Genomic DNA, 18,355 nt, shown 5'->3' with positions numbered 1-18,355 from the left:
TGAAATACTTTTATTTTATAAAATATTACAAAAAATTGTTATTTAATATTAAAAATTATAAAAAAAAAATTTCAAAAAAGTAATTGTAAATATAGTTTAGGATCTAATTTGTAAAGAAAAAAAATTATCATCTCAAAAATTAGTGAGGATAAGTAAAAAATGAATTTTTTCTGAAAAAGAAGCATTATTTTTTGTTATTTATTTGTTTATAATATTTTTATTATTAACAAATTGTGAATCAACAGTTTTCTTAGACTTGTTTAGGTATAAGGAACATGCCCGGAAAAAAACCCTAACTTTATTAATAAATATACCATAGAAATACTGAAAACTGAGAAGGAAAAGGTGGGTCGCTGAGCGACCCACTGTGACGCAAAGGGTTAAACATTATTTTTAAGTTGTAAAAATTAAAAACATTAAAGGCTGCGCAGTAGTTTTTATAAGCTTTTAGAGCTGCGCAATAGTTTTTGGCTTGCCTAAATTGGAGAGTCTTAATGCTTATAAGTTATTAAAATGCCAATTTAAAAAAAAAATTATTTATTAATTTACTTGATCCAATTTTCTAAAAAAAAAAATTATTTATAAATATACTTGTGCAAGAACATGAACGTGTTCATGTACAAATACTTGTACTTGAACTTGTACAAAATCTTGTACATTTTCTTGTACAAGTACTCGTACATTTTCTTGTACAAGTTCTATATACAAGAACTTGTTCCAAATCCTGGTACAAGAAATTGTACATGTTCTTACCAGAACTTGTATAAGTTCAGCTGCTGAACGTGTGCATTTTCTTGTACAAGATCTTATACAGCGATTTTTAGTAGGGATAAACGGGTCTATTTTATAAGTTTTTCGGTTCTAGTTTTTTTCTTATAGATTCATTTAGAAAGAAAATTTGAAGTATTCGTGAGTTTCAAATATTGACTGTAAAATCTTCTTCCAAAAGACTTTCGAGTGTCCGCAGTTGCTCTTTAGCATTTGTCAGAAATACACTAAAATCACGCGTGACAATAGTATATTAAGCAACAAGGGTATAAAGGCAGCCCTTGCGAAATCGTTTTACCAAATGTCTCCCCACGTGGGTATACATTTGGGATACATTTGGGAGACATTTGGTAAATTGCTTTATAATTCTGTTAAAAGACAGAATTTGATGAAAAAACGATTGGAAATTGAAAAGGAACATTTGGAGAATGAAATTATGCAAATATTTTTATAAAGAAAGCTTTGAATAATTAATAATTAACTGAAATGTGCAAAAATGTCATTGTGATTTTATAGCAAGGTTATTTTTCATAATTACTTATGAAAACGGTGTAAATAAAAGAAAAAATAGTGTATATTGTTAAAAGAACGTAAAAATATTAATTACATCTATTAATAAGACTAATTAAACAATAAAACTTGTAATTTAATTAAATGCAAATGGTAAAGTGATATTAAAGTAATATCTACTTTACCAACAACTTATTCTATTTCAGCATTAGAAAGACACTAGAAACAATCAAAAGTCCCTAACGGCAGATATCCCCGCGCGGCGTTTGGTTTGACGCAATATTCTACAGGGTGTTCTCTTTTTAATGATGGCAGAGAAATGCTACTTTTATATTAAAGTAACTTACGGTTATTATTTCTAATTGTAAAATAATTACCGTTTAAATTTTTTAATTATAGTCACCATCAATATTTTCTAAAAATTAAATATTCTCACCTTTTTTCCAGGGCATGTTCCGAATAGAAAAATTGCATTTAGGAAAAAGGAGGAATTTAAATATGTATTATTTTTATTGGCCAAAAGTCTCTATCCTTTTTCTCTTTAAAAGTTAAAATAAACATTATATTTTTTAAAAATGATAAATATTCTTAGAATTTTTCTCAATGGAGCAACGAATAAAAACATTACGCTTTTTGTAAATAGGAGGAGGAAATATTTAATTTTTAAAAAATAAAACATAATCCCAACCCCCCCCAAAAAATTGATGCTTTTAGACGTATAAAAATAAGAAACAAACTCCTCATATTTTCAAAATCAATTTTTCTATTTGTTGGTTAAGTTAAACAAAATGGACAAAATACTTAATATTATATGAAAAATAAAATATATAACCTCAACCCCCAAAGAAAAAATGGTTGCTTTAGACCAATCAAAATAATAAACAAACTCCTCCTATTTTCAAAATCAATTTTTCTATTTGTTGATTAAGTTATACAAAATGAAGAAAAGAATAATATTTTTAAAATAAAACATATAATCCCCAACCCCCTAAGAAAAAATGGATGTTTTAGACCAATCAAAATAATAATCAAACTCCTCCTACATAAAGAAAGAAAATTTTCTATTTGTCGCTTTAGTTAAACAAAATATGAAGCGAATATAATTAATTTAAGCTTAACCCTTTACAAAAAATATACTTCTAGCTAATAAAAATAAGATTCAAACTCCTCCTTCTTAAAGAAAACAAATTTTTTATTGATTGGTTCAACAATACAAAAAGGGAGTGAATATTTAATTTTTAAAAAGTTACATTTAGTCTTAACCCATTAGGAAAAAAAACTTCTGGCCGATAAAAATAAACTCCTCCTATTTTCAAAATGCAATGTTTTATTTATTGGTTGAGTTAAACAAAATGGAGAATCTAATTAATATTTAAAAAATAAAACATATAAACCCAACCCCCTAAGAAAAAATAGATGATTTAAACCAATCAAAATAACAACCAAACTCCTTCTATTTTCAAAATCAATTTTTCTATTTTTTGATTAAGTTAAACGCAAAATGCAGAAAAAATTAATATTTAAAAAATAAAACATATTTTTCCAACCCCCAAAAGAAAAAATTGATGTTTTAAACCAATTAAATTAAAACTTAAACTCCTCCTTCTGAATGAAAGATATTTTTCCTTCGTGTGTTCAAATAGAACAAAATGGAGAAAATATTAAACTTTAAAAAAATATGAAATTTAACCACAACCCTTTCCGAAAAAATAGGAGGAGATTCAATCTATTTTTGTATAGTTCATAGTAAACTTTAATTTTAAGTACGAGGAGTTTGAATCTTATTTTTATTAGCTAGAAGTATATTTTTTGTAAAGGTGTTGTCGCCGTAAGAAACAACTAATATTATTATTTTTGGTGAGTTGGTTACTCAACTGAGAGCCAACTCTACTTTATTTATTTAACAAGTAAAAGTACAAAACTTGGAGATAATCAATCCTTCCAATTCTTCACTGAGCCTTATTGGAAGACAAACGTGCTATCACTTTGAGTAGCGACTAATTAATCTGACCACACCTGCTTATGCTTTAGTTTTAAAGGACTGTGAACTCGTCCCCACTCTTTACAATACACACTCATACTTCATACTGTCGACACCTCCCCCCTTTAAATTATCGATGATTTTTAAATAAATACATTTATTTAAAAATTCGATGCAGGTTTCCTTCTAGGAGGTTTCGAATGTAATTCAAAATTTAATCCTTACAGATTTTTCTCAATAGTTTCATTCTAAGTTGGATCAGTATTATTAAAGTTACAATTTCTGTTACAATTCTGAATACAATATCTCATGAAATTTAAAGTACACTGCATAATTTCTGTTTTAAAGATTATAAGTACAATACTTGCATATCTTATATACTCTAAATTCGTCAAAAACTATTCTGTCAAACTCTCAAATCTTTCATATTTTTCTAAGTCTTCTAGCATCATTTCACTTCTTACTAATTTCTGCTTCTTTCATTTTGGCTACATTGAAAAACCTTAGTAATTTTGGTAATTTATCATTAGTAAATTTTAAATCGTCTTTTTTGAAATCTAATTCTATTCTGTTTGTTTCCTTAAAGTATCTATTTATATTTCTTATCGATTTATTAAGATCTAGTTTTATTTCATTTGTATATAGCTTACATCTATTCCCTGTTATTAGAAAAGTACCCAATTTTTTACCATTATAATTATTATTTTCGCACACTATATCTATAACTGTCTCTTTTACAAATATACATATATAACCTATTTCTGTTTTCATAAACGTTTCATCGCTGAGTAGTAATGGAGATTTTAGACAATTCTTATTAGACATTTTTATTAAATCCGCGTCACAATTTTCTGTTTGATACGTTATTAATTCGGTTGATTTTTCTTACAAATTTTATAGTCTTCTATAGTACTAAATTTTTCTAAATCTGTCTTGTCAATCGGTACGTATTCAGTTTTCGTTTGTAAAATATATTCGTGGTTTGGTAAAAACACCATAGCTTGACCATTAATTATTCGTTCTGGAATTGGTAAATTTCTTACTATTGTCATTTCTTCTTCATCTAAAATCGGAATTTTAATTATGTATACTAAGTGATGATTTTTAATAATTGTAGTGATATCACTAATGTCTATAATATGTTGATAGTTTCTCTCATCGCTTTCGATGTGATATTTAGTTCTAAATTCCTTTTCAAATCCATCAATAGTTTCATGCAACATTTTAGGCGTTAGAATTTGAGGATTTATAATACCATGTTTCCCTAGATTAATTGAACTTATTGCTAAATCTATGTCATCGTTCATTTCTTCTATTAAAGTTTCGACTATTAATAATTTTTGTTGTATAAACAAGCTCTTTTTGTTATTATTTATTTCTGCTTTCATTTGGTTGAACATATCGTAGTCTGCTACAAGTTTATTTTCTAAGAACTTATAATCTTGAGATGACGAATCTAAGATCATTTTTATTACTTTAGTATTGTTTTTTATTGCTTCATTTAAAACCTTATTATCATTATATAATTTATCAAATTCTTTATTAATTATATTTAAATCTGAATCGCTTAATGTCCCAAAAAATATTTTTGATGCGTCTCCTATTATATTTAAAAGTCCTCTTTTAACTCTTTGTTTACCCATTATGTTATATAATAGTGATTCTTTTTCCCTTAAACGACTAAATCTAGAAGCGATAGTTTTAATTTCGTAATTTTCTTGACATTTAGTTATGCATAGATGACTAACCTGTGTTAATATTTTTTGAATAACAACTATTCTATCTTCAGTTCTCGTAACATTTATCATAATCATCAATTTCCATTCCTCTGAATATAAGTACGCTTTTCCTATTTCTTCCTTATATATATTGCCTTTTAATTCCGTTATATTATAATCAGTTTCTGCTACAACCAGCACGAGGTTCATTATCAAAATCTTCATCAGAATTGCCATTGTTGTCGTCATCCAAATCGTCTTCTTCACTATCTAAAACAAAATATTTCTTAATATCTTCTCTATGTACCTTTCTATTATTTTCTATCGTGTATGTATTCCCAATTTTATGCAAAACTACATGTGGTCCTAACCACAAGGGGTCTCCCTTTTTTCTCATATGATTTCTTATCAATATTTGTTCCCCAACTGCAATTGTCTTTTTATCAGTCAGAATTTGTTTTCTTTGAGATTCATTGATTTTTCTTCTTGCAACATGTAATTTGTTTTCATATTCTAATTGTTTTAATTCGTTTTTCTTTACGAGGTTCGTTATTTTGTTTGCTGTTTCAAATGCTTCTCTTGCTTTTCTGCCATTCTGTAGTTCAAACGGAGAAAATCCTGTAATTCTGTTTATTGTCATATTGTATGTTAACATTGCTTTGGGTAACTCTTTATCCCATTCATCTTTTTGCGCATAAATACTTAAATATTCGTTAATCTTCTTGTGTGATCTTTCATTCTTTCCATTACTTTGTGGGTGATAAACTGAAGTTTTTACATGTTTTATTTTTAATTCGGTCATTAAATCTGAGAATTCGTTATTAATAAATTCTTTTCCATTATCAGTAAGTATTTCTAAGGGTTTTCCGTTCGTTTTTAAATATCCTTTCCACATAGCCTCTATGACTAAAGTTGCTGATTTGTCCTTCAATGATTCCAAATGCACATATCTAGTCAAAAAATCTTGAATCACCAAAATGTATTTATTTCCGCTCGTAGTTTCATTTAATGGTCCCACTAGATCTATTGATATTTTATCATTTGGTCCTTCTGGTATATCTGATTCTTCATAATATTCCTGCTTTCTTACATTTTGTTTAAATCGTTGACATAGATCACATGTTTTGATAAAGTCTTCAACATCTTTTGTAATGTTGGGCCAGTTTGTCATATTTCTTATCTTCTGCACTGTAATATCCTTAGAATAGTGTCCTCCTAATATTCCTTCATGTGCTTCTGCTATAATTTTTCTTCTATTTGTTTCAATGTGTTTCTTTATTAAATATATTTCCTTATCACCGCCTTTCCACATTTTAAAAAGAATTCTTGATATTTTGCTTTCATCTATATCTTCGTAAATAATTCTTATTCTTTCTTCTCTAGTTTCTTTTTCTAAGAATTCTGTTAATTGCTCATTTGTCACCTGAGGACTAATTTTTATTTTGTTATCTTCTTCTGTTTCTTCGTTCGTTATCCAAATTTCTTTTATCCTTGTCGGTCCAAATTCTTGTCTTATGATTAACTGTCCGGTTTGTTCTATTTTATTTCTTTTCAATCGTATTTTATTCGCGTCATCATTTTCTATTTGAGGTATATCTCTTATCCATTGTACTTCTGTTTCCTCGTTAAAATCTCTTACTACTTTGTATATAGCTCTTTCTTTTGGTATTGTTTTCCTTCCATAAACTAATATTTTCCAAATATAATTTGTGTCTCTTATAGGTTTAAGTATACTTCTCAAATTACTTATCGGTTCCAAAAGAGAATAATTTTCATATCCTTGTCGTTTTTCTTTAGTACCTGTAATCAATTTTATAGTCTTTATTACTTTAAATTCATCTTTAATTATTGATTGATCACTTTCTTCCGTCTGTGAATCTATTTCCATATTTTCGTTTTTATTTTCGTCATCAACTATTGAATTGTCGTCTTCTGTTTGCGTATCTATTTCCATGTTATCATTTTCTTCGTTTACACCTGTAGTACGCGCGTTCTGCTGTTCTAACGTGTCATATGTACCATCTGTTGTCATCTGAACCCTTGGAATTCGCGATAAGGCGTCAGCATTTGTGTTAGCAACTCCTTTCTTATAAATAATTTCATAATCATATTCTTCCAATTTTAGTCTCCATCTCATTAATCTGCTTGTCGGATCTTTTACATTAAATAACCAAACTAAGGGTTTGTGATCTGTTACAATTTTAAATCTTCGTCCAAAAAGATGGTGTCTAAAATGTTTAACTGCCCATACAATTGCTAATAATTCTTTTTCAGTCGTCGTGTAATTTATTTCAGCTTTATTTAATGTTCTTGAAGCAAATGCTATTGGTTTATCTTCTCCGATTTGTCCTTGTGATAAAATTGCTCCTAATCCTTCATTTGATGCATCAGTTGTTAAAACGAAAACTTGATTCCAATCTGGAAATTGTAGAATCGGTGCTGATATTAATTTATCTCTTAATTCGGAAAATGCGTTTTCTTCTTTCTGTGTCCACTCAAATGTAATTTCCTTTCGTAGTAGTTTAGTTAATGGATTTGCTATTTTAGAGAAGTTTTTAATAAATTTCCTGTAATAACCAATAAGCCCTAAAAATTGCTTAATCTGTTTTTGAGTTTTTGGTCTTGGATAATTCTTCACTTTTTCAATTCTATCTGCATTTGGCTTTATACCTTCTTTTGTAATAACATGACCTAAATATTCCAATTCTGGTCGCAAATATTCGCATTTATCAGGCTGTAATTTGAGTCCAACTTGTCGTAGTCTTATAAACAAATTCTTCAAATTTTTATTATGTTCTTCCAAAGTTCTTCCGTAAACAATAATATCGTCAATATAAGCAAAACATCCATTACCTATTAGTCCTTTTAATCCATTATTTATCATTCTTTGAAATGTTGGAGGGGCATTTTTTAAACCAAAAGGCATTCTATTATATTCATAATGACCTTCGTTTGTGCTAAAAGCTGTTTTTTCTTTGTCCTTGGGATTCATTCCTATTTGATGAAATCCGGAAGCAAGATCAAAGCAAGAAAAGAATTTAGAATTTCCTAATTGTTGAATAATCTCATCAATACATGGCAAAGGATATTTATCTAAAATAGTTTTTTCATTTAGTTTCCGATAATCTATAACAATTCGCCATTTTACTTTGCCTGAAGCGTCTTTTTTCTTTGGAACTATCCATAACGGTGAATTGAAAGGAGACATGCTTTCTCGAAGAATATTTTTCTTTAACATTTCTTTAATTTGTTCGTAAACTTCTTCCTGTAACATAGGTGGATATCTATATTGTTTTGTATTTACAGGTTGATCGTCTGTCGTTCTAATTGTATGCTCTGTTAATTTAGTTAAAGGTAAAGGGTCGTTTCCTAATGGAAAAATGTCGTGAAATTCTGTTATAATTCTTAGTAAATCTTCTTTTCCTTCTTTTATGTGGTCTAGTCGTGTTTTCGATAGTAATTCTTTAATTCTTTCACTACTGTTGAATTGATAAATTTTTTCGTCACTCAATTTATTTATAGAATCTATCCATAAGTCTTCATAAGCATCATACATACTTTCAATTTTTGCTGTATTTGGTGGTAAAATCGGTTTTCCTTCATAATTGTATTTTGTAACTGCTGAATATCCTCCTTCAAAATTAATGAAACAGATTTTATCTCTCTTATCTGCACTAGATTGCGGATGAAGTATTTTAGGCCCTAAATTTAAAATACCTTTTTCCAAGTCAATTTTAAATTTTTGATCGTAAAGTAAATTCATTCCAATTAAACCGTTTTCTCTAAATGCATTTTCATCTTTTGTAACTTGAAAAACTGATTCTTTACCGTAAAGTTTTAAACAAATAGAATATTCGAACATTATGGGATTGTTTCCGATTGTTAAAACATTATGAGGCGCGTATTTTTTAAAGTTTTTCCCTTCTAACATACTTTCTTTTATAATTGATATATTTGATCCTGTATCAACTACAAATTTTCCTGATGCTAACTTATCAAATTTTAAAGCCACAATAGGTGTGTCGTGTCTTCTTCGTTCTCTTGGTATCGGTGGAAAGTCGTGCTTAGCGGGTTCTCCGATAAAGAAAATTCTTCGCTTAGCTGCACTCGGTCTGGTGGTTTGGTGTTGATTGGTCGTGACTGAAAATTTTGAGTTTTTTCTTGACGTGGTGGTAAACCTTTTAATTTTCCTCTACAAACATCCTCTGTATGTCCTAAATTTTTACAATGGTTGCATTTTTCTAAATTTCTCGGTTTGCTAAATCTTGGTGTTGGTACTGGGTTTTCATTTCTTGGGTTTCTGGTAAAATTGTCAATTCTTCTTTTATCTTTCAAATTCACGTTAATTTCTTAGGCAATATTAAAACATTCATTCAGCGTTTTCGGTTTCTGAGGACGGATTCTAATTTCAAATTCTTCACGTATATTTCTTAAGAATGTGCTGACACTTGCATTTGTTTCTATTTCCTGTCTTACGAAAGTTTCTTGAGGTGTTATATTCATACTATCTATAGACTGCCTGATTTTATCCTGACACTGCATAAATCTTGAGGTGAATGACTCTAAACCTTCATTTTTGCCCATTATACATGAATCGCGAGCCCTTTGAAGTGATTCTAAACTATCTTTTTCTCCAAATAAAATTCTTAATCTCTCAAAAAAATCGGCAAAGGTTTTAACTGCATCTGCTCTAATTGTATTTGCTGCTCTTCCTACTAATTTTTGTGCAATTATTGCATGCAGTAATGTTAATCTTTCATTTCTTTTCGTTTTTCTTTTAGATAATCTTATTAGATGAATGAAATTTTCTAAACCGCTTCCGTTAAATTCTGGTACTAATTTTATGCTTTTCCCAAAATCATATTCTGTAACTTCTTCTAATTCTTCGTGATCGCTATTTAATTCGTTTTCATTTAAGGGTAAACCTTCCTCTCTTCTAACTGGTTGTTCCATCGCTACTAATCTCGTTTCGAATCTCTCCATTTTTGCAAGAATATTTTGCAAATGGTCATTTGAAGCACTTGATGTTTCTGGCATGATGTTTAGAATATTGTCTAATTTTAGTCTGTCAGTCAGTGATATTGAAAGGGATGAACTGTCTGTGTCTATTGTTTCGTTTTCCCTACTTTCTCTATATGAATTTAAATCCAGTTTAATTTTATAAATTTCCTATATCGTTTCGTACAATTTTTATTTTATATCCGTTCGCGTTTTCTAATTTAAAATTTCATTTCTTGCAATCCTGCTACAAGGAGTACACAAGAATATGAAATTCATTTTTTTAGTTTATTGTCGATGGCAATACTCATAAAATCACGGAGTATACCAACGCTTTAAAACAAACTTAGCCACACCCTATGAAGGTCGCCGTTCAACGTACGTAAAGTGGACTTATACTCTTGTTCTAAAGATTCGTAATTTTCTTTTATATACCTTACTGTTGGTCTGGATCGTAGTTCTGGATAATCTCGAACTCTGCTTCGTAGATTTGGATAACTCTCTGGATAACTCTGGATACCTCTCTGTAGATCTGGATAACTCTCTGGATACCTCTCTGTAGATCTGGATATCACTCTGTAGATCTGGATAACTCTGGATACCTCTCTGTAGATCTGGATAACTCTCTGGATACCTCTCTGTAGATCTGGATAACTCTGGATATCACTCTGTAGATCTCTGCTTTTTCTTTACTTTCTCGTTCACTTTAGATAATCACTTTGTTTATCTGGAACTAACTCTGGGTTCTGGATACTCAAAATCTGGATGAACTTCCAAAAATTTTTGAATATCCTAGCGCTGCCACCAATTATGTTGTCGCCGTAAGAAACAACTAATATTATTATTTTTGGTGAGTTGGTTACTCAACTGAGAGCCAACTCTACTTTATTTATTTAACAAGTAAAAGTACAAAACTTGGAGATAATCAATCCTTCCAATTCTTCACTGAGCCTTATTGGAAGACAAACGTGCTATCACTTTGAGTAGCGACTAATTAATCTGACCACACCTGCTTATGCTTTAGTTTTAAAGGACTGTGAACTCGTCCCCACTCTTTACAATACACACTCATACTTCATACTGTCGACAAAGGGTTGAGCTTAAATTTAATATATTCGCTTCATATTTTGTTTAACTAAAGCGACAAATAGAAAATTTTCTTTCTTTATGTAGGAGGAGTTTGATTATTATTTTGATTGGTCTAAAACATCCATTTTTTCTTAGGGGGTTGGGGATTATATGTTTTATTTTAAAAATATTATTCTTTTCTTCATTTTGTATAACTTAATCAACAAATAGAAAAATTGATTTTGAAAATAGGAGGAGTTTGTTTATTATTTTAATTGGTCTAAAGCAACCATTTTTTCTTTGGGGGTTGAGGTTATATATTTTATTTTTCATATAATATTAAGTATTTTGTCCATTTTGTTTAACTTAACCAACAAATAGAAAAATTGATTTTGAAAATAGGAGGAGTTTGTTTCTTATTTTTATTCGTCTAAAAGCATCAATTTTTTGGGGGGGGTTGGGATTATGTTTTATTTTTTAAAAATTAAATATTTCCTCCTCCTATTTACAAAAAGCGCAATGTTTTTATTCGTTGCTCCATTGAGAAAAATTCTAAGAATATTTATCATTTTTAAAAAATATAATGTTTATTTTAACTTTTAAAGAGAAAAAGGATAGAGACTTTTGGCCAATAAAAATAATACATATTTAAATTCCTCCTTTTTCCTAAATGCAATTTTTCTATTCGGAACATGCCCTGGAAAAAAGGTGAGAATATTTAATTTTTAGAAAATATTGATGGTGACTATAATTAAAAAATTTAAACGGTAATTATTTTACAATTAGAAATAATAACCGTAAGTTACTTTAATATAAAAGTAGCATTTCTCTGCCATCATTAAAAAAAGAACACCCTGTAGAATATTGCGTCAAACCAAACGCCGCGCGGGGATATCTGCCGTTAGGGACTTTTGATTGTTTCTAGTGTCTTTCTAATGCTGAAATAGAATAAGTTGTTGGTAAAGTAGATATTACTTTAATATCACTTTACCATTTGCATTTAATTAAATTACAAGTTTTATTGTTTAATTAGTCTTATTAATAGATGTAATTAATATTTTTACGTTCTTTTAACAATATACACTATTTTTTCCTTTATTTACACCGTTTTCATAAGTAATTATGAAAAATAACCTTGCTATAAAATCACAATGACATTTTTGCACATTTCAGTTAATTATTAATTATTCAAAGCTTTCTTTATAAAAATATTTGCATAATTTCATTCTCCAAATGTTCCTTTTCAATTTCCAATTGTTTTTTTCATCAAATTCTGTCTTTTAACAGAATTATAAAGCAATTTACCAAATGTCTCCCAAATGTATACCCACGTGGGGAGACATTTGGTAAAACGATTTCGCAAGGGTAGCCATTTGTTTACGGTGATTTTTGTGACACGAGTGGAGGTCGAGGGCGCCGTAGGCGCCCCGAGACCGGAACAAGTGTCACAAAAATCATCGTAAACAAACAGGCTGCCTTTATTCTCGTGTTACTTACGATATTTTTTATTCCTAATGCACAAAAGTGGCGATTTCAGATAGCAGACGACAGGGAGAAGAAGTCATTCACTTGTTCGACTTATATGAAAATGGCGGCCTATTTTCTCCCTTGGGCAAAAATAACGCATGGGATCAGCGGTTATGTTTGCACTTGGGAGAAAATGATCGCCATTTTCATATGGTCGAACAAATGAGTGACTTTACTCCCTGTCGTCAGCTATCTAAAAGCGCCATTTTTGTGCATGTGGGATAAAAAATTATTTTAAAGTTAGTATTTCGTTGTGAATTAATTTTTTTGTAAGGTATAGTTCTCAAATGTTGTGGTAAAGTGAATATTTTTAAGTAAACTTTTTTTTGTTGTGAAGTGAATTGTTTAAAGTTATTTTCGTGTGATAACCCTATTGAAAATCCCCATATGGGAAACCATCTAAAACCCTACTTCCATGAAGGAAACCACGTGGTTTACCATGTGGTTTCCCATGTCAAACCATATGAGAAATTGAGACAGGATTTTAGTTAGGAATAGACATGGGGAATTTGAACAGTTCATCTATGCATAAAACCATATCAAATCCCACATCACTGAGAGAAATGGATAGTTGGAATTTGATGGTTAAAAAAAAGATTGTTCGTGGTACCATCATTATGTTACTGGGTACAATCTACTATCCACTTTTTACAATCTAAGATGTTACCCGAGATCATATAAATATACTAACTTTCTGATTGTAGTCACTACTATCAAATATTGTCAAAGTTTAACTATGACAACACGTTTCAATGCAATTGAAAAAATTCGTGAGTGTTTTCGGATTCATCTAAAATGGACAATTTTGTAAAAAATATTGCAGTGTTGTGGAATGTGGAACCTTTGATTCCAACTATTGTCAGTTAGTTAATTATTTTTATTATAGTTAATCAAAGACTATAAAATTTATACATGTTTATAACCTCAAAATTTCAAACGATTGGATTTTCTTTTAAAATGACAGGTCAATGCTTGCACAAGTTATTCTCATTTTACAATAAATTTTTTTAAGTGTTGTAAAGTCTTTGAAATTTGTAGGTTAAATGAGATTTCCGATATTATCGCCCAATAGAACGGCACTGAAAAAAGACCTGAAATAGGTAAACAAACATTTTCTAACAAAGTTTTCTCTGAACACAGACACTTTTTACAAAATCTGCTTGCATGCACTGAATAACCGTCTTCTAAAATATAATAACCGAAAAGATTGTTCAAATCCATGCGTAAACGGTATTATAAAATGAAAAATTGGAAAGCAATGTAATTCAAAGTATATGACAGCTCGGACATTGTGCTCGCTCTGCATACTTCTGCCCTCTTCTGGCGATTGGCAATAATCTCTGATGGTATAACCCCAACCAACCATTTTTAACATCAAAGATTGTTACCTGTACAATCAAATTTCAATAATCTTTTGATAGTAAATACTACAATCTAGATAGCTGTCTGTATACGTAGCATTAAAGATGGTCACCCTAACCATCATTATGTTACCCACTACTATAAATTTCTCTCCGTGATGTTTTTCCCAGTCAAATCCTAAACCGAATCCCATGTGAAAAACAGTATCATTTATTTATAATTATTTTCCCAAGTCAATCCCCAAGTGAAAAACAGTATCATTTATTTATAATTATTTTCCCATGTCAAATCCTAAACCAAATCCCATGTGGAAAACATTATCCGCCTTATTGAATATCCCTACATGGGAATCGACTTGGAATTTTACAAGGGATTTCACATAGGATTTTATATGGGAATTGACATAGGATTTCATGCAAGATTTCACCTAGGATTTAATATGAGATATCACATACTATTTTATTAAAGATCCAATGAATAAATTTTCAAAGGATAAAAAAAATTTCACCGCTATGTGGCGAAAGTGATTTTTCTCACTGTTGAGACGATTCTGGAAGTATATAAGCGTTCCCCGACGAAGTCTTTTTTTCCGAACAATATCATTTTTCCACGAAGTTGAAGTCCACAACGTTGATCAACGAAAAAAATTGTTTAATCTATTCCAATATTATTTTTAATTCAATATTTGAATGTATTATATAACAATTATTAACAGATCATAAACATCAGTCTATTTTTTCTAAATATTTTTGTGGCAATATTGCTGCGTTTTCTTTATCAATTTACAAAGTGCACAATTTTTTTCGTTGATCAACGTTGTGGACTTCAACGTCGTATTTTTCCTAATATATATTATTTATGACGATGCGATAAGCGATCCGCAATTTTTTATTATTGTTTTTTCAATAGCAACAAATATAAATGTCAAAAGTTCCAAAATTTTGATTGTAAATTAATATTTCGAGTCTAAATTAAAAATGTAATTTATAAATAAAATACAGAAATTTATATTTTAAATAAAAACAATGGAGATTGGACCTCGAATTGTGGACAAACAATTGTTTGTGGATGGTTCATGTATTTCCACTTCATTTTTAAAATAAAATTTTTAGGAAATTAGGAAAATTTAATAACATTAGGAATTTTCGCTTAGTAAAATTGTTTTAGGAATTTCAAATTTAGGAAATTCGTTTTTAGGAAACGTTGAAATTAGGAATCTAGGATTAGGAAAATCGGTAGGGAATCATAAGCGTTCCCCGACGAATTTCCCGACAAATATAAGAGCTGAGAACCTGTAGTACAGAAGACGTAGTGTTTCAAATTATCGATTTTTTTTACTTTTTTGATGACTTGTAACACTAATACTATTTATTATTTAATTTTTTATTAAATAATTTTTAATTCTTTATTAATTTCTTTGTTGGATCTTTAGTAAAATACTATGTGATATCTCATATTAAATCCTAGGTGAAATCTTGCATGAAATCCTAGGTCAATTCCTGCAGGGTAATGCTTCGGTTAAATCCCTCACCGGTTCCGATAGTCAAGCGCCTAGCATGGGGGCAATGGCCGGTGTATTCAGGAGGGCAACGCCGCACTGAAGGTTCCACAGAAGACAAGAAGAGGAAGTGGAAGTAGTCTACAGAGTGTGTTGAGTGGCAGTAGCGGATGGTCCGCATTCAGCCTTGTACACTCGGAAGTGGATGACGAGACGATTAGAATTGTGAGGACAGCCTTCGATTGAGGAAGAAAGAAGCATTGTGTCTTGAAAAGATACAACTGAAAGTCGCAAAGAAGACTAACTCTTGTGACAACAAGAAAAATGTAAACAGGACCGTTAAGGACGGACTTAAAGACCTTCAAGTCCTGCTGGCAGAAACAAAGGCAAAGCACGCGGAGGCTGACGAAGCGAATATGTACCTAGGATGTACTATCGGCATGGCAGAAGGTAACTGTGAGGACAGAAAGGAGAGTCGAGAGCACCACTATTAACGTCAGTTAAGGCGCGGTGTCACAGACGCGCCGAAGAGAAGACGTAGTCTCGGCAGTCCAGAGGGGACTCAAGCCGCAACTAGCAAAAAGAAAAAGGAGGAAGCACCACCATCAAAGAAGGTGGACAAAAGTGCGGAACACTCTGCACTGAAGCCAGAATATCAAAAACTGGAGCAAAGGCAGTGAGGGGATCAACAATGGTCACCCGAATGGCTCGAAAGGTCAAGTGCACCGAGCAAAGGTGCACAATAATTTGAATCCAGATTTTTCGCGGAACTGTGCCGAATACTAGGTTGCAACCGTTTGACAATATAGTCTCTCAACCGTATTATTAAGGCCTTTCTCCAATAGGTTCCCAAAACTCTGCGTTTGTCTGCGAATGACTGCGTTGCGTTGATTTTAACATGTCATTTTTGCAAACTGTCATTTTTGCGAATCGCCATTTTTACAAATTGTCATTTTTGAGAATTGTCATTTTTGCGAATAGTCATTTTTGCGAATTGTCATTTTTGCGAATCGCCATTTTTACGAATTGTCATTTTTGCGAATTGTCACTTTTGCGAATCGCCATTTTTACGAATCAACATTTTTACGAATTGTCATTTTTACGAATTGTCAATTTTCCGAAAAGTCATTTTTGCGAATTGTCATTTTTGCGAAAGGTCATTTTTGAGAAATGTCATTTTTGCGAATTGTCACTTTTGCGAATCGACATATTTACGAGTTGTCACTTTTGCGAAAAATCGTTTTTGCGAAAATTCCTATAGTGAATCTCTATATGCATACAAGTTTACTATAGTAATTTTCGCAAAAATGACTTTTCGCAAAATTGAGTTTTCGCAAAATTGACAATCCCAGTAAAAATGTACTTAGTAAAATTCATTTTCGACCCTTTTTTCACAGCCACGCAATTGACTCAACGGCGAATTAGAGAAATCGAAGATTGAAAATTTTGCTTTGCACGGTCCGACTTTTTTTGTAATATCTCGGCAACCTGTTAATATTTTTTGCTGTTCTTGGTCTCTATTTAAAGCTTAGGTTACAAGGAATAGTCTGTGAAAGTAACAATCAACAATCGCTTCCTATTTATGCAATATAAATGTAAATAGTATAATTTCATTGGAAATTTAATAAGCTTTCCAATGCAATTTAGAAAAACCATCTAGCTTCATTTTTGTCGGAGTTATCACTGTTTTTATGGGGGTGTGTTTTTTAATAGATCGAGGTGACAGCAATCGCACAATTTCCGCCGGTAGTGTAATATTTTGTTTTTCTTAATGTTTATCTATAGATTTGCAATATTTTTTATTGCAGCATTCAAAAGATGAGCGATTCCTGAGCTTTAAGAAATGTATATTGTACAATTTCTATCATTCCAATTTCATACTAAAAATTTCTGCCTAAACTTATCAAAATTTTTTGTACATTTAGTTCTTAAAGGGTTAGAATATTGTTATACAAAGAAATTTTATTTGATTGAATCAACAATTTCAATGTTTAGAGCAAATGCCTATTATTTAATTGATTTTTATAAAATTATTAGATTCAACTAAATGTTTATTTGCTGTAATGAACAAGTAATCTGTTGTTTCAATCTAATAAAATGTACGAAATAAAAGTTATGAATAGACAATGCAAGTAAAATTTCTTCTGTGATTTTCTTAATTTTTTTTTATTTTTTCTAGAAAAGAACCTAACAAAATAATTTTATATATTATTTATAAAAATTTAGTAATTGTTTTAAAGTTCGACTTACATCGCTTCCTCTCAAGATTGAAATTTTCCCAACTAGCACTAGCAAAATAAAATTGAACGCCACCAAAAATTTACTGCGGTAATTCATGATTGATTGGTGTGTAAATATTTGCTTCGAAACATGTACTGATGTAATTTTGAAATGAAAAAACGTTATATTAGAATGGAAAATGATAAAGATTGAATAATATTTTAACAACTTTATTTTTAATACAAAATCAAAATCTCGTGCACGAAAAATATGAATATTAAATCGCTGCTAAGTTTAACTTAACAGATAACATGAATATTATTATTTTTTGTTTCATGTAAGTTACATTACTTTTTTCTTCAGTCGATTACGTAAATAAACTTTTTTTCGATAAAGAATTAATATTAATCATTCAAAAATTTAAAAAAAAATTTCTTTTTCACAGTTTTTCTAAGGATATCAAATTGAGACAAAAAACGAATCAAAATGTTGCTTCGCAACACTTTTGATTCGTTTTTTGTCTCAATTTGATATCCTTAGAAAAACTGTGTTAGGGTTCCGTACATCTTCGGTGTATCGGCGGAACCCTATTGGTGAGACTCTTAAGAGTCGCACGATTTGACACGATTTGGGGGGACACGATTTGGCTACGGACACAATTGTGTCCGTAGCCAAATCGTGTCCCCCCCCTAGCGGCTAAACTAT

The 18,355-nt window shown here is 30.3% G+C and overlaps 1 protein-coding gene across 1 annotated transcript in view; it reads right to left on the bottom strand.

The window, feature by feature from the left end:
- Nucleotides 1–17,800, bottom strand: part of LOC122512304 — a 29,632-nt gene extending 11,832 nt beyond the window's left edge. The window contains exon 1 of the mRNA XM_043628061.1: nt 17,681–17,800. Coding sequence (XP_043483996.1) covers nt 17,681–17,767 — 87 coding nt within the window. The 5' untranslated portion in view covers nt 17,768–17,800. The remainder of the gene's footprint in view (nt 1–17,680) is intronic.
- Nucleotides 17,801–18,355: the final 555 nt, after the last annotated feature.

Source organism: Leptopilina heterotoma, unplaced genomic scaffold, assembly GCF_015476425.1.
Source record: "Leptopilina heterotoma isolate Lh14 unplaced genomic scaffold, ASM1547642v1 Lhet_97, whole genome shotgun sequence".
Classification (NCBI taxonomy): domain Eukaryota; kingdom Metazoa; phylum Arthropoda; class Insecta; order Hymenoptera; family Figitidae; genus Leptopilina; species Leptopilina heterotoma.
Note: the sequence above shows the minus strand (reverse complement) of the source record. Positions and strands in the feature narration are given on the sequence as shown.